The 23369-nt window shown below is 35.7% G+C and overlaps 2 protein-coding genes and 1 pseudogene across 2 annotated transcripts; all 3 read left to right on the top strand.

The window, feature by feature from the left end:
• Positions 1-24: 24 nt before the first annotated feature.
• Positions 25-963, top strand: LOC124960574 (olfactory receptor 4C15-like). Its single transcript, XM_047519428.1, has one exon. It carries the CDS (start codon positions 25-27, stop codon positions 961-963), a length of 939 nt encoding a protein of 312 aa, XP_047375384.1.
• Positions 964-10415: 9452 nt separating this feature from the next.
• On the top strand, positions 10416-11351 carry LOC124959889 (olfactory receptor 4C15-like). Its single transcript, XM_047518351.1, has one exon. It carries the CDS (start codon positions 10416-10418, stop codon positions 11349-11351), a length of 936 nt encoding a protein of 311 aa, XP_047374307.1.
• Positions 11352-22148: 10797 nt separating this feature from the next.
• On the top strand, positions 22149-23083 carry LOC124960201 (olfactory receptor 4C15-like; annotated as a pseudogene).
• The last annotated feature ends 286 nt before the right edge of the window (positions 23084-23369 follow it).

Raw genomic sequence — 23369 nt, 5'->3', positions numbered from 1 at the left:
AGAATACTTTTTTCCCCAGAAATCATGCACAATCAAAGCTTCATAACTGAATTTGTACTCCTAGGGCTTTCACAGAATCCTACTGTTCAGAAAATAGCATTTTTTGTGTGTGTTTTTGTTGGTCTACATTTGACTATTGGGGGCAACATGTTAATTGTAGTGACCATTGTCTGCAGCCCTGCACTACTGGGCTCGCCCATGTACTTCTTCTTGGCATTCCTGTCTTTCCTGGATGCATGCTTCTCCTCTGCCATGGCCCCAAAGATGATTGTGGATTTACTCTATAAGAGAAAAATCATCTCTTATAAAGGATGCATGATTCAACTTTTTGCAGAACAATTCTTTGCTGGAGCAGAGATGATTATCCTCACAGCCATGGCCTATGACCACTATGTGGCCATTTGCAGGCCCTTGCACTACTTTTCCATCATGAACTGGAGGCTCTGTGGCATTCTGGTGTGGGTGGCCTGGACAGGAGGCTTCTTGCATTCCATCATTCAGATTCTGTTTACTTTCCAGCTGCCCTTTTGTGGCTCTAATATCATTGATCATTTCTTATGGGACTTGTACTCATTACTGGAGCTGGCCTGCACTGACACCCACATCTTTGGACTTTTTGTGGTTTCCAACAGTGGGCTTATCTGTTTTATAATATTCATCATGTTGCTTGTCTCCTATGGTGTCATCTTGCTCTCTCTGAGAACATTCAATTCTGAAGGAAGGAGGAAAGCTCTGTCCACCTGTGGATCTCACATTGTTGTTGTGGTTTTGTTCTTTGTTCCATGCATATTTACATATGCACGGCCTCCATCTGCCTTTTCCTTTGACAATATGGTCAAGATATTTTACAACATGCTAACCCCATTGCTCAATCCTTTGACTTATACTTTTAGGAATATGGAAATAAAAAATGCCATTAGGAAAGTGTGGAAGTGTTTGGTGGTGCTTTCTGATAAAAAATAAAATCATCAAACTTTATGAAAACAAAACAATGAGTAACAAATTCCAAATGATCCTATAACAAAAATATTGATGGAACTCTAATTATCTCTACAGTGGTAAAAATTCTATAGAAATGTCACTAGGGTGAGGTCAGAGATGATGTTTTCACTATCTTATCAGGTCTCTATTCCAGCTGGCAAGTCAACATCCTTTTATATAAATTAGGATTCTTGATTTTTATGCTTAATTAGAGTCAAATATTTTTAAATGGAAAGATAAAATACTTTTTAGTTTGTTGGTCACTGTCTCCATTTTTGAAAAAATTTGTGGACAGATGACAAAAGCATCTTAGAATTTAGAGACTGATACTTATTCAAAGTATTTCAATTGATAAGAAATTTTTACTTAGTTCATTAATCACAGTGATGCTGGAGGAAAATCAACCTGAACTCAGGAGGGGCCTTTAGAAGAACATTAGTGGAACTTTGATTGCAGGTTTCCTGTTTGCTGAAATCTTGTTCTTTAAGGTGGGTCCATTACCATTTCTACAGGTTTAGTCATTCTTGAATTTCATGACAGGTAGACCCTGATGGCCCAGAGCTGCCTGCCTAAGGTGAGTTCCTCTTCAGTCAGCACCACCTCATATCAATCAACTTTGGAGAGTAAGGGGAGGCAGATTTCATGTGGGACTCAACAACGAGTATTTCTTATTCAAGTACAATCAAAGGGAATTGACATATGTATGGCATAACCAAAAAAAAAAAAAACAGGATCAACTGTGAATGTAGAGAGCAGACTCCTCCCAGAGCTAAAGAGGAAGTTCAGAGACACCAGAGAGAAATAGGAATTTAAAAAAAAAGAAAATATTTCAATTTATTTGGTATTTTAATTTTTGTGTTTTTTTGTACCCAAGTTAAAACACACTAATTTCAACAAGTATCTATAAGGAGATCATTCAAATTTATACAGTTTATATGTCAGTCTCACAGTGAACGCTGGTTGATATGAGGTTGCAATGTGGTTTCTGGAATAAATGTATTTACAGTAATATTGTTCAGTTTTCCTAGCCCATCAACACTAGTAAAACACCTATTGTTTATGGTGGGAAAAGTACTAAATCTTTCTGTTTTTTTCCTTTGCCATACCCAAAGTAAAAGAGTTAATGATAATACTTTTCTTCTCCAGAATAAATGTTATAGGAGATAGATAAGATTTCACTGCTATTTATAAATCCACGAGGAACTGAGAATTAGGGTCTAAATTTTCACCTGGACAATGTGAGAACCCTGCAGCAGACCAGGTGTGTGACAAAGGTTTAGACACACCAGCACACCTGTCTTTTACCTCTCCCTTTCTTTCTATCATCTGTCTGTTCTTATAGTAGAGATATCATGTCCTTCTGAGGCACACAGAGATACATTCATCCCTACAAACTCTAAGCAGTCATTCACCTCCAAGAACTAGCTCAAGAAATGAGATCTGCTCTAATTGGCTCAGTTACTTTACCAAACTTTGAAATAGTATAAAATAATACATTATTCTGCACTGTTTTCAGTGACCACCCGATTCCTCTCTGATTCATCATAAACTTGAAATAGACCAAATGTTTTCACTTTAATCATAAACCCTCATTGTGTACTCTGGTAATGATACCTAGTTAAAGAAAACAAAACATTCAGCAGAAGCATAAACAAATGCTGAAAGACATCTATCTAAGGTTTCAATCCTTTCTAATTTACTTAAGAGAATTTTGCATAAGCATCTTTACAACAGTTATTTCTTTTAGTTTTGTATCCTATTTCATGGTGATTCTGTCCAGGTGTGGTAAAATTCATTCCAATATGTTTACTCTTGGCTATGTAACAGTTGTTTACAGTAATCGACTTATAGTTAATATAGTTATCAAAATAATTTTCAGAAACACAATGCCAATATAAAATGTGAATATTTTTAAAAAACTAGATACCAGAAGGAAGATGATAGTTGATTTTAAGTTTAAATAATGAAATTAATTATGAAGTATATTGTGTTACATCACAGGTCCAATAGAATCATGATTTGGCTCAATATCTTATAGTGTTCCCCAATCCCAAAATTCAGTTTATTTCTACCACGGATCTCTTCCCATCCTTGCTTTGTGGCTTTTTCCTTATTTCACTATCCAATTATCCTGCCTTGTCTTACTTTCAATGAAAATAACATTTTTTTTTTCTTTTGGCTCTTAATCCTCCCATTGTTACTTAATATTCCCATGTCTTCCTTACTATCATTTACAAATAGGCATAGGGCAAGCTGGTCAGGCTGACTCATCCTGAAGTTTGCATCCATGGTAAGTGGTATGTGTTCTGAACATGGTAGTGGTGTTCTTGATGGTCTATGGTTTCTTGGACTTAGGTTGTCTGCACCTGGAATGTTGCAGTGTGAGGCTTTGCCACGGTGGGACAGGGTGTAAGAGATTTCCTTGTCGTATAAAAAGAGTTTGGATTTTTGTTCTGGAATGTTTTCTCTGTGCTAAACTCTCTCTTCTATTTTAGGTTGAAGCACACAAGTAGAACTGGTATCATTTTGTTTCACAAAATATGGTAAAATAGAAAAAATAGAAGATGTTGAAGTGTAAATGAAAGAAGGCTATTCTTAAAGGTAGAATATTCATGTAAAGACTCTCCAGAGAAGCAAATCTTTTAGTGTGGTCCCACCAAAAAGGGGCCTGAGGTGCTGCATTCCCTTTTCCCCTCATTTTTTAAAAATTTTGATTCATTGTACAGAAATGGGTACAACTTTCATTTCTCTGGTTGTGCACGAAGTAGAGTCACACCATTTGCATAATACACATGTATATAGGGTAATGATGTTTATCTCACTCTATTATCTTTACTTCACCCTATCCCCTCCCCACCCCTCATTTTCTTCTACACAATCCATCCTTCCTCCATTCTTGCCTCCCCCCTTTATGTATCCTCATCCACTTATCAGAGAAATCATTCGGCCTTTGGTTTTTTGGGATTGGCTTATTTTACTTAGCATGAAATTCTCCAACTCCACCCATTTATCTGAATGTGTCATAATTTTATTCTTCCTTATGACTGAATAATATTCCATTGTGTATATATACAAGCTTCAGTTTTAAAAACTGGATCCTTTTCATTCAACAGAACTATCAGATGAGATCAGGAGCATCAGGATGATATGGCTGTAGACTCAAGAAAACTGTCATACTTTCTTTTCAAATAAAATGAAAAGAGAAATTTAGTTTAATCTCCAGAAATTGTGCTTTATTTTTAAAGTCATAGAATTTCAAATTCAATTTCCGAGAGAAAAAAAAAAAAAAAACACAATTTAATTAACATAAAAATTTCTATCTGTGTACAGAAATGTGTCTCTTTAACAAGCACATGCCCCAGTCTGAGTACAGCACACCTTGTCCAGGTAGATTGAAGTTGTCTTGTCCCAAATCTCAGTCATGAATTTAAAAAGTGCCCTGGCATCTTGTCCTACTTTTACAATCAGGCCCTATATTCCATACACAGTGTTCCATTCCTGAGCATCAAGGAAAGTGAATGCACACACGGAAACCCAAAAGAAATTAAAAAATGGGCTGTGTGTTTTTTAATTGGTGGTAGACACAAAGCTTTATAAACACTTAAGCAGTTGAAAAAACACACAAAATTCCTCATGCAAATCGTGCTTATGGAAAATTCCCAAGTCTCGGGAGAACTGAGGAGCAATTCTGTAGGTTCATAACCTTTCAGGGAGGCCTCTTTAAATCCCAGTAGGAAACCAAGGAGGAAACCTGCTTCTTCCTTTTTCCTTTCCTGAAACAATGTTCAAGACCACAATTGTGGACCACTGAGAACATTCTCCACCTTGACTGCCAGAGAGGATCTGCCACCCCATTGTACATGTACAAAGAAGAATCGGGAGACTTTTCACATTCTGCCCACCACTGAATGGAATTTCCTCCACAAAGAATAGGGGGTGACCATTATTAGAATTTTCAGGGAATCAATATGGGGTAAGATTTATAATTCACATTTCTGCATTTTCATAGAGATTTCAAATAGTGAAGCAGTGTTTAAAAGTGTGTGTTTGTGTTGAGGTCAGGGTACTAAGTTTAAAGCCGTGCCTTGGCCTATCCATAACTGTGCATATTGAACTAATTAGCCATTGTGGTTCTCAGAGTCCTTATCTTTAATGGACCTTATTTTACTGAGCTCAGTCATAGTGAAATGGAATAAATAATACATGTGGAGCCTCAGGCAGCAGTTGGTAAAAACTAAGTACCCAGAAATAACAACAGCTATTTGAATGATTCAAATATTTCTTTCAGTCAGGATCTGGTGGTGGGGAGAATCTCTTCCTTCAAGTATAATAAAATTAGACCTACTGTTTAGATTTTCATCATCAAGATAAGGCCAAATAATTTTTACAGGCTACAACTTCATATTTTTGTCCTCGTTCTCCTACAGCAATTTTTTGTTCTGAATAAAATTTCATTTATTATTTATCCTCTAATGTTCTCCCAATCTGCAGGTTTAAGATCAAAAAGTGGAATTTTCTGAGGCTGTATATAATACACTGAACTTGAACCATGGTAAATCCAAGTACTGCTGTTCACAATTATTGATGTAGAATATAGCCTTTGCTATTTCCACAACTACAAACTCACAAGTAGCACAGGAAAGAATATTAAATGTAAGAAAGAAGGACTCAAGCCACAGAGTCCAGCCTTCTAATAATGACCATTTAATTTTCCTTTAGTGCATTAGGGGTTGTAAATCCCTAGCAGTAGAAACATTGATGGCAAAAAGAAAAACTGGCTTAAAATGTGGTAAGAATCCCTTAGAATGGGGTTTAAAGAGATGTTCTTAAGACAGAGTTTTTGACTTTTGAAAAAGCAGGACAATATTTTCATCTTTGTTTGCATATGACCAGAAAGTGGAATATATTATGTGTTAGCGCAAACATATTTTCACTTACCACTCAGCCATAGAAAGATGCCAACAAAACAAATAGATATAAATTAATGTATGAAACATAACATATGTTCTGACTCAAATCCTTAGTAAGTTAGGTCTTACTCACCTGCAGCAATACATATCAAATTGTCCAAGCATATGCAAAAAGACAATCCCTACATGGTCCTGATGTATTTGTAATAAAGCAAAGAATCTTATTTTTTTTTTCTTTTTTGTGAATTGGATGAAAACAAAAAGGTTTAGTAAATGTTTTCTAAACCTAAAAAGAAAATGCTTTAGTTTCCCTCCTCAGAATTGTTCAGGAAAATCTAAGGGCCTGAATTTCTGAACTGCTTTGGTGCTAGTTGATAAGACTTAATCTCTTTTTTCAAATGAGCTAAATTACTGAGATAAGAGGGTTCCTGCACCCATAAGAAAGGTCAAATGTGGAAACAAAGAAATGGCTTCCCTTCAAATTTCACAAATATTAAGTGTATAAATAATGAGATATTTGGGGATATCTTGAAGACAGAAATGGCACTGAAATCTGAAAAGAACATATGTCTCAATGCCCACAAAATGAATATGCTTAGCTAGATAGGGAATAAATATTATATAGGTAAATAAAAATCCTGAATCAAAACATTGTTAAGTAGTTTAACATAAAATGTAATTACAGACAGGATTTGAATTCATTTTTTTTAATTTGCAATATCAATACTTACTTAGTAAAATGGATGAAATGTGACTGATATGCAGGTTTATGTATATATACCTGCATCTGAAATTTACAGCTTGAATATAGTTACAAAACACTACTTATAATGAAAACTTCACTACTAACCCCTTTTCCAGTAGTGAATGTTACGTGTACTTTAAGTTGAAACAGAAATTCTATTATTTTCACAACAATTGGTGATAGAGTTAGTTTTATTGCTAAAATGAATGGAAAGCAAACAGTGGGCAATGTGGGCACAAAAGGAAACAGTGTGCAATGTGGGTAGTGGGACTCAGTGAGGTAAACTTCCCAAGATCATTGCTCTGGAGATGGCCCAGTGTCCACACAGTCCATGCACCCAGGAGGCCCTGAGAAATTTCAAATACAACTCCACCATATTCAATAGTATGGCAAATCAAGAAAGAAAAGACCACAGAGTGTTCAAGGAGAAAAATAGTCAGAATAAACTGCTGCTTGTAGGACAATCAGTTTAAATTTGAAATCAAAATTAATGCATAAGGACAGGGAGGATTCTGTTCATGGTATGACTTTTTATGGAAACTTAACAATAGTTAAAAATTTTTGATGTAAATTCTCTGTTATTTTAACCAGTTATTTCCTCCTACACAAGCCAATCTCCCTTAATTTCACCTTTTTTTTGCTGAACTCCAGATGGTGGAAAATTTGGTATTGTATGTTTAAACTTATGATCAATTTTAAAGTTGTTAAAATCATAACCAGATATATTGCAATTTAAGAGTTTTTTAAAAATTATTTTTATCATTTTTGTTTCTTCCAGATATATTATATTTAACTAATTAATGCAAACAAACTATTAGAAATGTTGTTTTCTCCTATTTAACATATTGTAAAAGTGCTTCACCTATTTTTAAACACTTTTGATACGTCCTATGGTGTTAGCATATGCTTAATATGTAACTATTTGATTGCATAAACATCTTTCTGTAATTGAATATGTTAGATATGTTTCCCTTTTCTCCATCACACACAGCACTGTACCATCTTCCACTGTAAAGCTTCCTCTCCTCATTTCACTTTCAGAATAATCATTTAGGGTTGAGGTTGCTAGTATAATATTACTAACATTTATGATTCTTAAGTTATTTTTAAATATATTTTACAAAAGAATTAAATGAGTGAACCTGTTTCATTGCTATCTTAAGAGGTATAACAAAATACTGTGATTTTATAAGGATAAATTTTTAGAGTAACTCAACTTCATCTTTCTTTGTGTATATAGGCAGTGCTTAAAACACTGCTGCTACCAATTTTCTGTCTCATCCTTTTAATTTATACTTTAACAAAACATATTATTTATAAGTAACTAACTCTTTGGGGTCATGCAGTTGAAGCCTTCTCTATTTTAGACTCCTGGAAGTGTCAATGCTGGTTTCTTCAGTGACACATGACTACCACGTACTTCCCTGGATTTGATAGTTTTCCAATACCAAACACTGAAAGAATTTTAAAATTAACATTTTGTTAAAGTAAGTCCAGGTAAACAGAAAATTGATAACATTGCAAACATCCTGTGTACTACTCACTTTCCCCTAATATTGTCACCATGAATTAGCATAGAAATATTTATCAGTTATACAAAATGATAATGGCTACTAACTTACTCTTTATTAAACATTAGATTATATTTGGCTAATTTTTCTACTATTATTTTTTTCTGTTCTAGAATTCAATCCAAAATAATCAATTGCTTTTAAGACAATTACTTTACAAAAAAATTAAAAGGATACAATTTGTGAGCAACACCATCAATTCACTATATTCTCCACTGTCAATGTTCTGACACCAATTTGGCAAATGTCTTTAATTGATAAAATGAGAGGTTACTTCTTTTATATTTAATGAATATTTAAAATTTAAAATTAAATTATTTTAAAAATACCCTTAAAAAAGTAAGTGAAAGGGCAAGATTCATTTAGTTATTAGATTAACATCAAACCTGTCTTCCTTTTACCCTCTTGCTCCACTTGGTTTTCTTTTCACAATGAATGTATCTGAGACAGAAATGAATGCATGTGGGCTGAGGGCCACAATGATGTACTCAAGGTCTGTCAATTATATTTAAATGTATTGCACACTTAAACAGGTTATTTCTTCTTTGCTACTCATTGAAGAATATATTTTTTCATCATAAAATAGATTTGATGAGTAACATACTTATCAGGCTTGGTCATGCGAGGTGGGATTTAGGAATAAGCATGCTGCCATTTGTGCTCTGGGTCAGGAGCTGTAGCAGTTCTCACCACGTCTCACCTTCCCCTGGTTCCTGTCTGCAGCAAGGTTCCCACATGTAGGGTCTAGTCTGATCACCACAGGAGTCCTATTGATAGACATTCTAACTAAACTCACATGTAAGTGTTAACTGAGGGTTACAGAATTTTAACTGTTTTAAGTAACCTTATGGAGTAACTGGATGACTCATGGAAATGTTTTCAGTGGAAAAGGCAACTGGCTTTTCCTGCAGTACTTAATAACTATAATTAGTAACAGTCTATTATCATAAGCAACATTTTCAAGCTTCCAAATATGACCCTCAACATGAACTTGGGAGATGAATGTGTAAGCTCAATAAGAATATATTGGGTAGTTTCACTTAATCAGACCCAGTCACATTGTGTAAAGTATTGAAAAATGACTAATAGAGTCTGAAGAGTCTTGTCTATGGCAGTTGTCTATTTGTATAGATGAGTGCTGGTCATCATCTTCTCATTCATCATCATTTTATACTTCCTTGATTAAGATGCTCCTTCACTAATGAACAAAGAATCAGAAGCTTTAATGATTCAGATGGATGAAAACCCTAGAAAGATATCCCCAACCCTGAGGACCTTGATAGAAAAGAGAAATTCCTACTCCTTTCCTGAGTGATCCAGTGGAAAGGACTTGGCTGTGGTGAAAAATGTTCTGTGTAACATCCTAGAGCAAACATTTGGTGTTTGCCTGAACTTATCCTCCTGAAGCATGAATTTTCTGTCAATGAAATAAGAATATAAATCCTTCAGGGTTCACTAGGCAATCAGTCTTGTATAAATGCTCCCCTTTCTTTATTTCACTTATTCACTATTTCAACATTCAGAGGTAGGAATTATTGTTTTCATGAAATGCTCTTCTAATGACCATTAGGTAATTAAAAAGAAAAACCTTAACATTTAGTGCAGTTTTATGTGTTGTCTGTCACTTGGTACTTTCTCACAAATACTTCATTTTGAAAAAGAAGAAATTGAATGATATAAAACAAATTCAATTTAAAGAAAGTTTTGAGGAGTAGCCATTCTTTAAAACTTTTGCTTATTTTACATATCATTTCTTCTTGTAGGAATGAGGGTCTCCAACTCAGAGATGACTTGCTGGTCACCCCTACCTCCTCCTGTGACCATGGCAGAAATGTGTAATACAGCTGCAGTCCTCCTCTCCTCATTATGGGGCTGAAGTAAAGAATGCTTCCCAATGATCCACTTAGGAAAGTCACTAGTAAATCATCAAAGCTGTCTTTGGAGATTAAAATCTATTATATATTTTTTTTTTACCATACATGGATGATTTTATTCATCTTTATAGAAGCTCTAATAATTCAAAGGTAATGAATACTATATCTTCAGTTCTGACTGATGTCTAGCTCCTATTCTCAATAAATGTTTAAATTTGTGTTTGGAATGACAAAATGGTTGATGACTCTAAAACTATAAACTAGTCTGAAGCCAATCTTTATCATAATTACAAACTTCAAAAATTGTAGTATGTTTGCCCTTTTTGTGGAAATCATGCATAACCAAAGCTTCATAACTGAATTTGTTCTTTTGTGGTTCTCACAGAATCCTACTGTACAGAAAATAGTATTTGCTGTATTTTTGTTGGTCTACATGGCAACTATTGGGGGTAACATGCTAATTGTAGTGACCATTGTGTGTAGTCCTGCACTGCTGGGCTCCCCCATGTACTTCTTCTTGGCATTCTTATCCTTTCTGGAGTCTGTTTTCTCCTGTGTTATCACACCAAAAGTGATTGTGGATTCACTGTATAAGAGGAAAACCATCTCTTACACAGGATGCATGATTCAACTTTTTGCTGAGCACTTCCTTGGTGGAGCAGAGATGGTTACCCTGACAGTCATGGCCTATGACCACTATGTGGCCATTTGCAAGACCTTGCACTACTCTTCCATCATGAACTGGAGGCTCTGTGGCATTCTGGTGGGGGTGGCCTGGACAGGGGGCTTCTTGCATTCCATTATACTGGTCCTCTTCACTTACCAGCTGCCCTTTTGTGGCCCTAATGTCATTGATCATTTTATGTGTGACTTGTACCCATTACTGGAGCTGGCCTGCACTGATACTCATATCCTAGGTCTTTTGATGGTTGCTACTAGTAGATTTATGTGCATTATAATCTTCTGCTTGTTGCTTGTTTCCTATGGTGTCATCTTGTTCTCCCTGAGGACACACAGTGCTGGAGGGAGGAGGAAAGCTCTGTCCACCTGTGGATCTCACATTACTGTTTTGGTTTTGTTCTTTGTACCATGTATATTTATAAATGCACGGCCTCCTTCTGTCTTTCCTTTTGACAAAGTGGTAGAAATGTTTTATACCATCCTCACTCCCTTGCTCAATCCTTTGATTTATACTTTTAGAAACAAGGAAGTGAAAAATGCTATAAGGAAAATGTGGAAGAGATTGGCATTAGTTTCTGATGAAAAATAAGATATTAGAATTAAAAATAATGTAAACAGCTAAGTAATCAGAATGGTCCTAGACAAAACTTTATGCTCAGTACTATTAAGAGGTAATACACTTCAGTAGAACAAAAGTATTTGGGCTGACAAAGATGATGTTTTTACTTTTATAGCAGGTGTCTATCCTGAGTTGAAACATCAGTATCCAGATACATTAATTAAAGATAGTTGACTTTCACACTTATCTGGAAGTTAATAAAAAACAGAATGGAGAGAAACATTACTTGTCAGAATGTATGACAATAATTTTATGATTCCCCAAAACATGAGGAGGCAAAACAAACATATTTTTGACATGAGGATCAGGAAGCTTACTCCTGAAGCTAGAGACACCAGAGAGTAAAAGGAAATCTCAGAAGATTATATCTCAATTTACTCAGTGATTTGAAGTTTTGTGATTTTGTGCTGGCAATTGAAAATAATTCTATTTGAGCAATTATCAATAAGGAGATCATTCAAATTTAGACACTTCTTATTTGTCCTTCCCACCCTTAAGGTGACTAATATCAGGTTGCCATATGGCTGCTGTGATAAATAGATTTACAAAAAAATCTCAATTTTCTACTAGCCTATCAACACTAATAAAATACCTATTGAATATCATGAGCAAAAATACTGAAATTTTCTGTCATTTTCTTACTCATCCAGGTAAGGCCCAAAGTAGAATAGTGCATATATTAGTTTTCTTCCAGAACAGACATGGCCAAATATAGATTAAATTTCATTGCTCTTTGGTGTAAGCACTTGAGGTATTAAGATTTGGTCTGAAACACCAATTGGACAAAGTGTGGGGATGGTAGCAGACCAGGTGTGTCACAAATTTTAGGCATGGGAATGTACCTGTCCTAGGTGTGTCACAAATTTTAGGCATGGGAATGTACCTGTCCTTCACTGTTCCCTTTCTTCTCCATTAGCTGTCCATTCTCATAACAGGGGTAGCTTCATGTCCTGTCTTTTCACACAGTTCTCTTCATTAAATAGTTCATGTAGTTTTAAGATGCAGCTTGAGAAACAAGGAACTGATATCATTGGGTCAATCAATTTATGGACCTGAGAATCTATTATTTGAAACAGCATAAAATAAAATGTTTTTCAGGACAGATTGTAGTGGCCACCACAGATTTATTTCTGATCCATCATACACAAACATATTTTATCATTTTTACTCCCATACTCTTATAACTTTAGATAATGATATACATTAGTAAATAAGATATAATATTCAGTCAATAAATAAATAAATACCAAAACAAAACTAACCAACATTTTTTTGTTTTTACAAGTCTGCTTACCAGAATTTTACAGAATCCTGATACAATAGTTGTTTTTACATTTTATTTTCTATATTGATTTTTGCATAGTCATGGTGACATGCATTTCAATGTATTTATCTTTGGCATTAAAACTGTTTTGTTAATGTAAGAAAAGCCAAGTCAAAATAAACTATGGGAATTAGTGCACTTTGATATCTGACATGTTTATGGAGAGTTGGTTTATAACTTAATTGATTCAGGAATTTTATTTGCCACATCATAAATCAGATAAAAATGACTATTCTGCTGCAAATCTTGCAATGGTTCTCCCTCCCAACTGTTGTCTCTCCTACCATGAATTGGCTCATTTTTGGACGTGGGTTTTTCCTTATCTAATCCCCTGCTATTCTTCCTTTCTTGCTGTTGCTCAAAATGGCATTTTTCCTTTTGACTGACTTCCTCCACCTCTCTCTAACCTTTCTGCCTTCCTCACTGTAATATTTTAAATACACGTACCCAATGCTGGTCTTCTGGGCGGAGGTAAACATGGCAGAGTAGGACCTGGTAGCACTCTCAGTTTCTTCAGTATTCAATCATAAATCACCTGGAGAGCATCTATTCAGGAAGGTGGGTGACTGAGAGAATGAAGTGAGGTTCAGTATTGTACAGTGAGATACTTGGAGATAGTCAGAGGTTCTGGTTATTAGAACAGAGGGAGAAACTATACATTGCACCAATCCAGTCCTAGAAGATCTGGAGCCAGGCAGGGGAGAATTCTGACAAAAGGGGGAAGGGAAAGAAATGAGATAAAGAACAATATTGTTATAGAAGAATCTGTACAACAGATGTAAGTCTGAACTTAGCTGATCTGAGAGCTACATAGCAGGCAGGTGTGTGAGAAGTGTTCTGAGTTTCAGCACTTACAAATGAAGAGCTTCTGTGGTGAGCCATCTTGTGGGATCAGGCCTGAGTTTGAGGCTTTGGGAAATATAAAGTCCCTGCATCTTCATTTTCCCTGGAGATTACAGGAAATATTGCTCTGCTGTCCCAGCCAGCATCTACCTTGTGGCATAGTATGGCCCTGAGCAAATGAATGCCACAAGCAAAATGTTACGATTTGGATATGAGGTATCCACACCCAAAGCTTCTTTACTGATGCAGGGATGATAACTGGTTGGATCATGAGAGCTGAAACAATCAGTAGGTCCTAGACTGAATGACTGCATGGTAAGTGTAGGAAGGTGGGGTAGACCTATAGGATTTAGGTAACTGGGTGTATTCCCTGGAAGGCTGCATCTTCCCTGGAGTCCTTCCATGCTGCTCTCTGCTTCCTTGCTGCCATGAGGGGAGCGCCTTTCCTCTGCTAGGCCCTTCCCCCCATGAAGTGGTCCCTCACTTGGGCCCAGAGCAATATCATTGGCCATCTATGGACTGAGACCTCAGGACCTGTCAGCACTGAATAAACTTTTCTTCCCCTAAGTTGTTCTTCACAGGTATTTTCGTCACAGTGACATGAAAGCTGACTAAAGCACAAGTCTTCTGAGTAATATATATTGTGAGATGGCTGAAAGCCAAAGTCACCAAGCCTACCTACCAGTTGGCAGCTGGAACAGATCCTAGGCTACCCTTGGACAAAGTCCTCTATCATGTGGACAAGTTGTGCTTGTCCTGGGGAACTGAGGATTATGTGATGAGGGTAGGGCATGGGTTTCACAGAGCTTCCACTTATTTGTGTAAGAGGGATCTAATGAGCTCAATGAGCTACTGAAATTACCTCAGTTGTACTAGAGGTAGGCAGGCTGAGGGCTTTGTGAATGAACTGTGGAACCTGGGTGTCTCACAATTTTTGCAGCAGATTGCTGGTCTAGATGTGGTAAAAAGTAAATAGTTTTCCATCTCAGTTCTGATCTGGTTGACTTGGTCACCACCTCCACACTCATATGCATTCAAAAGCCATAGCTTTTGTAGCTTTTGTAGCTTGAACATTTGTCACACCTGGATTCCTGGTGTGTTCCAAAACCAAAACTTCTCAAAGAGATCTCACCATCTTTAATACCCTGACAAGATTTTTAGACTGTTTTGTTTGTTCTTTTATTTCTCTTGTATTGTGTTTATATTGTTTTGTTTTGTTTTCCCTTGTTATATTTTCACATATTTAAGTCATTTTAGATATTTTTAAAAACTCATTAATTGGATATTTTCCATCTCCTGTGTTTTATCTCATTTGAATTCCCTTCCCTTCCCTCATTTTTTTCTCTTATAATTTGTTCTTCTTTCTCTCCTTCCTCCTTCTATGTTCCTTCCAATGTTCTCTATATCTTAATATTAATTTTACTTCCCTTAATTCCTAGTTTTTCTGCCTATTGTACATTATTACTCTCCCTTTCTTTACTTTGGTTAGTGAAGATGTAGAGATCATTTTCAAGTTTTATTAAAAGTAGGTGTTCTGATTTAAATATGAAGTATCCCACAACAGCTGATGTGTGAGATGTGCAAGAATGTTCAGGGGTGAAATGATTGGGATATGAGATCCCCAATCCAATCAGCAAATTAATCCTGTGATATGAATTAATGAGGTGACTACTGTAATCAGGAAGGATGTCAGTGCAATAAGTATGTCCCTGGTAGCATGATTTTGGTGGTCATATTTTGTACCAAACACTTCCACAATGTCTTGTGCTTCACCTTAGGCCCAGAGCTCTGGCGTAGACTGACCATAGACTCAACCTCAGAAAACCTGAGACAAAATAAGGTCAGTTTCCTCATATACATTGTTCTTATCAGGCCTTTTGGTCACAGTGACAGAGCTAATTAAAACAGAAATAGGGTTGTTGCTGTGACTAACCCGACTATGTGGTTCAGAAGACTTTGGGCACTCCTCATGGGATCTGAGGTCTTATGTCCCAGTTTCAGTCTTAATGTTCTCTTTTCTTATAATAAACAGACCTGTCATAACTTCTATTCAAATGAGTTTAGTGATAAAAATTATTCTGCAGAAATTGTTATTTTAGTTTTAAGGTCAAGGACTCTTAAAATAAATTTCTGAGATTAAAAATTATGTTCTAATTGACATGATTCTTTCCCTAAATATACATACATTTATTAAATAAGAACTTTTTGCTGCCACAGTCTCAAAACACCATGTGCTGTCATATGCTGCCTTGTTGCAGAACTCAGCTCTTACATTTTGTAAGTGCACTGACATCTTGTTCTAATTCTCCAAGCAGACACTATCTTCCATCCTCTCTCCAGAGTGTCCTATTTTTTACATGATGGGAAATGAACCCATTTTCAAATAGAAATTATAAAGAAATTAAAATAAAAGAGGGAAACTATTAAATTTGGGGGTATTTAGTAGTTTCATAAACACTTGAGCAATTGTAAAACCCACACAAAATTGTGTCTTAGCAAATTGTGCTGATGGAAAATTCCCAAGCCCTTAGGGGAACTGAAAAGGAATTCTACAGGTTCACGAGCTCTCAGGGAATCCTCATTAAATTGTGGTTGGAAATCAAGGAGCAAAGTATGACTTTCTCACTTGTTCTTTTTCTTTGACCACATTGAAGGCAGCATTAGTGGTGCAGAGGGAATATCCCCTATCCTGAATGCCTGGGATACTCTACCTCTTTCTTCCTTAGATGTGGAAGGAAGACTTGAAAACCACCTACACAGTTTGGTCACCACTGAATAGGCATTTTTCCATGGAGAAGAGGAGACAGCTGTCACTAGAATTTTCAAGGAACTTATAAATGGTGAGATTTATAATTCACAGATTTGCATGGAAGATTTCAAGTTGTAATGTTGTGATTAAACCTGGGTTCAATCACAGGGCACCAAGTTTAATGCAGAACCTAGGCCCCTCCAAAACTGTATATTTGTGCTAATTATGCAGCCTTTCGGACTCAGACTCCTTTTCCTTCTTCATGAGCATTTCCAACATCAAAAAAAGTGAAAGTAATTGATGTAATACATGTGGAGCCCATGGGACAGTTTGCAATACATAAGTGCCAAGTAAGCAACAATAGCTCTTCTATAAGACTCAAATTTTGTTTGAATTGGGTGTGCTGGTTATAATTTATTCCTTCAATTCTAATAAAATTAGACCTTTATTTAGATTTCTATCATCAACTCAAAATAAACCAAATATACTAGAAATGCCTCAAGTGCATATTTTTGAACTGGATTTCAAAGAGTATTTTATTGGTTCTTTCAAAATATATGCTCATTTATCATTTTAACCTCTAATGCTCTCACCATCCTAATGTTTTAGTTTATGAAGTGGAATTTTTGAGGCTACATAAAGCATAGCATTGTGAAGAGATGGTAAATGCATGTGCTGGTGCACCTTCACACTGTTGGAAGAGATTTTACATTTACTCTTTCTACCCTACACACTAACCACTGCCACAGGGAAGGACATTAAAGGTAAGAAAGAGTGACTATATTCTTTGAGTACAATCTTCTGATTTATTAGTGTCCTCTTGATTTTCCTTGAGTTCATTTGATGTCAGATTTGTGCCTCAGAATTGCTCAGGAGAACTGTGGACACTGAAGTTCTTAACTGCTTTACTGCTGGTTGTGTGCTAGTTGTAGAGGTGTGGTCTGTCCCTTAAAATGAGACAACAGAAATGACAGGTTCTTGCATCAATTAGGGTAGACAAAGACAGAAATGAAGGTCTTTTTTTTTTTTTTGCTGATATTTTTTGATTTTTCAAATTCTGCTAAGAGTACAAAGGTTGAGACAATTAGGGAACTCAGCAGAGCAACACTGAAGAGAAGAAACAGGTACAGAAATTGGAAGAAAACATATTTCCCAGCCAGTCAAGAAAAGGAACATGCTGAGATATCTAGACAAGAAAAAACTTTCATGGGTGAATAATAACCCTGAATCAAAAATATGGTGAATTGTGAAATTAAAATGTACAATTACAGATACAATGTTAGTTTATTCTTTTAACTTATAACAGCAATATTTGTTTAGAGAATTAGCTGCAAATGTGAATGATATGCATGCATATGCATATTGAATGTTTATGAAATTTCTTGCTTGAATATTGTTGCAACAAACTACCTATAATACTGGTTTTAATTTTAAATGTCATATGTACTTTGAAGTTGAAACAGAAAATCCCTTGTTTGCAGAACAATTGGTGCTAGAATTAGTTTTGATTTTGCATAGTTGGGCCCAGGGAGGCAAAATTCCCAAGGTCACTGCCCCAGGAGATGGCCACAGATCTTGCTGTGAGGGAGCCCTTAGCAATCCCACCTGCAGCCCCAACACATTTCAGGGCATGGCTATCAAGAAATAAAAGGCTCTGGAATATTCCAGAAAATTTAAGGACACAGTAAACCATCACCCATGAGAGAATGTGAGTTTACAATTGACACAACCAGGTGAGTACAAAGGAAGAGCTCCATCTGTAGTACAGTCATTTATGGAAAGCTAATTATGTAAACATTTTCATGCAAGATTCTATGTTAGTCACTTAGTTCTTCCAGTATAAATAAATTTTCCTCAAACCTCCTATTCTTTTTCTGAACTGAACTATATGTACATGATGGATAATCTGGCATTGTAAATTTAATGTGTGATCCATTTAAATATTTTTTATAATACTGACCAATTTTACATTGCAGTTTAATAGACCATTATTTTGTAGACTTCCATCTTGATTATAAAGTTGTATGATACATTCATGCAAAAAGTTGAGTTGTTTAGAATTTTCTACCTGATTTTCTCAACATGTTTTAAAAATGTCAAATCCTCATATTTTAATATTTTATTGATCATGCCATGGCATGTGAATTTGCAACAGCCTGGTTCACATTAAACTTTAGTGTAGTATTGAGCACTTACATATCTCTCCATTTCACTATTGTACATGATCCAGTACCATCTTCCACTGTAAATCTTCCCAATCTTGCTTCACTTCCTGAGCACATTTTAGGGTTGAGATTGCTAGTATAAAATACAAACATGTTTATGAATATAAAATTTTTACTAATATGTTTTCCAAAAGAATTAGTTTCATTGAAATTTTAAGAGGTGTAATTTAAAATAACATGATTTTAAAAAGATAAACTAAGTGATGAATAATTCAACTTCAGTCTCACATTGTATATGAAGAAACTTCTTAAAAATAATGCTGATATCAATATTTTCTGACACCCTTTTGATATACTAATTAAAACCAATTCTTACAGGTTACGCAGCTTGACAAGTGTTAATTCTTTTATTGCTAAAACATTGGAAGCCTGATATTTTGTTTAATGACACAGTATTAACCAGGTTAGCTGGGATTCTAGTTTGTGATGGCAGACACAATGATTTTCAAATTTATTAGAGTAAGTTTAGATTAACAGAACATTTGCCAAGATAGTAATATTATAATTTTAGATGAAAAAAGAATATTTGTGAAGAATATGAAATCATAGTGGATATATTATATTAATTAAACATATTATAATATGTAATTATTTTTTCTACTGCTGTTCATTATCTGTTATAGGATTCAATGCAGGATATTTGTTGCATTCAATACAATTTAAATCTTTCCAAAGATTTAAAATCATAAACCATGAGCACAGTATATACTCTTTTGTCAAGGTTTTGACTTTAATTTTGGAAATCCCTTTATTTGATAAAAGTAGGAGTTGTTTTGTTTTTAGTTGAAAGTGTAAAAACTTAAATACTATGGATCTTAGAACACTGTAAGAAGGAAGTGGAGAGGAAAATCTTATTTAATTATTAGTTTAACCTAGGGCCCTGTTTTTCTTTAAGGCTCCCACTCAATTTGGTTTTCCTGATACAATGAGTCTGTCAAAACAGGAGTAAATGTATGTGGGTCTGAGAACCCAATAATGCTTTTAGGGGTCACCAGGGACATTTAAAACTGTCATATATTTAAAAACATATTTTTTGCTAAGTTTAAAAATATGTAATACATTTTCATGCACGTTTGAAGATGAGTAATACAGTCATCAGCCTTGGTTGTGGCAAGGCAAGAATTACAAGTAAGCATGCTGTCATTTCTGCTCTGGCTCAGGGGCAGTGGCAGCTTGTTCTCACCACACATCACCCTCCCCTGAGCTATTGACTGCATCAAGGTTTCTACCTGAGGACCTAATCTGATACTCACAGGAGTTCTAGTGATAGACATTCTAACTGAAGCCAGATGCAGAACTGTAACCTGAGGCTTACAGAATTTTAAGAATTTCAAGCATCCTGATCCACACCACAGAAGTAGTGTAAGGTCCTGAATTTGCATCCAGGCTTGCGTAAGTCTGAAGCCAGATTTCTCACTGGTTTCACTTAATTATTTTTCCTTGCTGAGGCCTATAGTAAGCTGCCCAGAACTGGATCATTGGATCCTCTCTCTTTTATAATAAATAATTATTTTCCAAGAGGTAGTGAGAGGCTATTGATTTCTAGTACAGACATTGGTTAGGAATGGTCCTGAGAACATTGGTTAGGAAATGGTCATTTTAAAGTAAGCAGAAGGGCCAATAGTAAAGGACATATTACATGTTTGTAAGTTTTATTGACATTTAAAATTGTTTCTGTTAACTGAAGCATTCATTAGCAAGCTTATTTTCTATTTCTCATAATAAACACTACTATTCTTTTATTATATTTTAAACAAACATATATAGATAGATATAGTTATGCATATAAAGTTATTCACACAAATATGTGCTATTTGCCTGATACATTACAGGAGTTTGTACAGGTGAGGATTAATCAGTTTTTGAATCTGTGTCTACCTGTGGGAATGTGACAGCAAGTGTTTAGTTAATTACTAGCCTGGTGTGGTGTGCAGTCCCTGTAATCCCAACAGCTTGATGGCAGAAGCAGGAGGATGGCAAGTTCAAAGCCAACCTCAGAAACATAGTGAGGTCATAAGCAAATTAGTGAGACCTTGTTCCTAAATAAACAATGAAAAATGGGCTGGGGTGTGGCTAACTAGGAAAGCATCCCTGGTTTCAATCCCTACTTCCAGAGGGAAAAACAAAACAAAACAAAACAAAACAGAGTTCAGACAATTATCTGCATGACCAATGGAAATGCTTTGTGTGGCTAAGGTAGCTGGCTTGTAATGTAAATATATGATAACCACCGAAGGTAAGAGCAAATTATTATAAATGACACTTTCACATTTTCAAATTTGACATTCATCAGAAGCCTGGAAAATGACCAGGTAAGCTACATATAGCAACTCTGCTTTAAAAGAAAGTCAGATAAAGGTAATATGCATTTTGCAGAGTTATACTTGACCAGATTGGGCTTATTGTATAAAAAATTAGAAAATGATCAATAAGGCCTGAGGACTCTGATTGATATTCTACACCTGTTTCTCCTTCTCACCTATGTGGTTGATGACAATTGTCATATGGAGGTGATTGAGCTACCACCTTCTGGTTCCTCATCATTTGCTCTTTCCTTTACTGAGATGCCACCTTCACAGAAGTTATGAGAGTTCTTAATGTTTCAGATGGACAGACTCCAGGAAGGTCATGCTTGCTCTGAAGTTCCTGAGGGAAAGAAAAATCCCTACCTCTTTTCTTGTTGATCCAGTGGAAAGGGCCTCATTGGGGATGAATGTTCTGTGTAAGGTCCCTGATCCTTCATCATTTGCTTATTTAAACTCAATATCTTAAAGCATGTGTTTCCTATCAGTAAAATAGTGTTAATAAGACCTGGACTATACCCTAGACAGTGGTATTTGTGTGATTTCTCTCCTTGCCTTATTTCACTTAGTAAGTAGTACAACATTTGGAGCTAGGCTTTCTTTTGTTCATGGGTTTCCATTCTCATTTTCAAAGATGAGAAAAATAAAAAAAAGGCCTCTCCATTCAAAGAGGTATTAAGTGTGTGACTAGTCACAATTTTATAGGTCTTTTTCTTTTATAAAGAAGGAATTAATCCATGAAAAGGCAAATCCAGTATAGACTGTAAAGAAATTTGAAGTATAGATAGTACTTTAAGTGCCTCCTAAAATGAATGATGTTTCTTCTTCTATTTACAGGTATGAGAGTCTCCAGATCAGAGATGACTTGCTAGTCACCCCTTCCTTTTTCATGACAGTGTCAAGCAAGACTAATAAAATAACTGTCCTCATTTTCTTAAATGAATGAGTCTTCAGAATGCCTCCCAAAGTTTTATTTAGAGAAGACACTAGTAAATTCTCAAAGGTGGTATTTGAGTTAGAAACCATTAATCATCACTACCACATGAAGATGCTTGCATTTCCCTATATAGAATCTCTAGCAAATTTAAGGTACAGAATCAATTAACTCCAAATCAATGTTGCCTGATCTCCAACATCTCTCCTCAACAAATGTCTGAACTGGTGTTTTCAATGACAAAGGAAGCAATAAAGGTAAATGTGCACTGAAACATTGATGATGATAAAATAGTAATCTGATATGAAGCAAATCTTCCTTTATCATAATTGCAAATTTCAATTGGGCAATTTCAATAAATGTTGATTTTCACCATCCCCTTGAAAATGATGCAAAACCAAAGCTTCATAACTGAATTTGTTCTTTTGGGGTTTTCACAGAATCCTACTGTACAGAAAATAGTATTTGTTGTGTTTCTGATGGTCTACATTGCAACTATTGTAGGCAACATGCTGATTGTAGTGACCATCCTCTGTAGTCCTGCACTGCTGGGCTCCCCCATGTACTTCTTCTTGGCATTCTTATCCTTTCTGGAGTCTGTTTTCTCCTGTGTTATCACACCAAAAGTGATTGTGGATTCTTTACATAAGAGGAAAACCATCTCTTATACAGGATGCAAGATTCAACTTTTTGCTGAGCACTTCCTTGGTGGAGCAGAGATGGTTACCCTGACAGTCATGGCCTATGACCGCTATGTGGCCATTTGCAAGACCTTGCACTACTCTTCCATCATGAACTGGAGGCTCTGTGGCATTCTGGTGGGGGTGGCCTGGACAGGGGGTTTCTTGCATTCCATTATACTGGTCCTCTTCACTTACCAGCTGCCCTTTTGTGGCCCTAATGTCATCGATCATTTCTTATGTGACTTGTACCCATTACTGGAGCTGGCCTGCACTGACACTCACCTCATAGGTCTTTTCATGGTTGCTACTAGTGGATTTATGTGCATTATAATCTTCTGCTTATTGCTTGTTTCCTATGGTGTCATCTTATTCTCCCTAAGGACACACAGTGCTGAAGGACGGAGGAAAGCTCTGTCCACCTGTGGATCTCACATTGCTGTTGTGGTTTTGTTCTTTGTACCATGCATATTTATAAATGCACGGCCTCCTTTGTCTTCCCTTTTGACAAAGTGGTAGAAATGTTTTATACCATCATCACTCCCTTGCTCAATCCTTTGATTTATACATTTAGAAATAAGGAAGTGAAAAATGCTATAAGAAAAATGTGGAAGAGATTAGCATGAGTTTTTGATGAAAAATAAGACAGTAAATTTAAAAAATTTGTATAAAGAGCAAAGTAATCAGAATGATCCTAGACAAAATTTTATGAGATGCTCAGTACCTATTAAGAGGTAATACATGTCTATGGAAGAAAAGGTGGGTGTCTAGTCTGAGTTGGCAACTCAGACCCATATGTCAATTATATGCTTGAATACAACACATTTTATCATTTCCACTCCCATCCTCTTATTGTACCTTTAGGTAATGATATAATATTCAGTCAATAAATAAATACCAGAAGACATCTAACTCACATTTTTTTATTCT

The sequence above is a fragment of the Sciurus carolinensis genome, chromosome 11, assembly GCF_902686445.1.
Source record: "Sciurus carolinensis chromosome 11, mSciCar1.2, whole genome shotgun sequence".
Lineage (NCBI taxonomy): Eukaryota > Metazoa > Chordata > Mammalia > Rodentia > Sciuridae > Sciurus > Sciurus carolinensis.
Note: the sequence above shows the minus strand (reverse complement) of the source record. Positions and strands in the feature narration are given on the sequence as shown.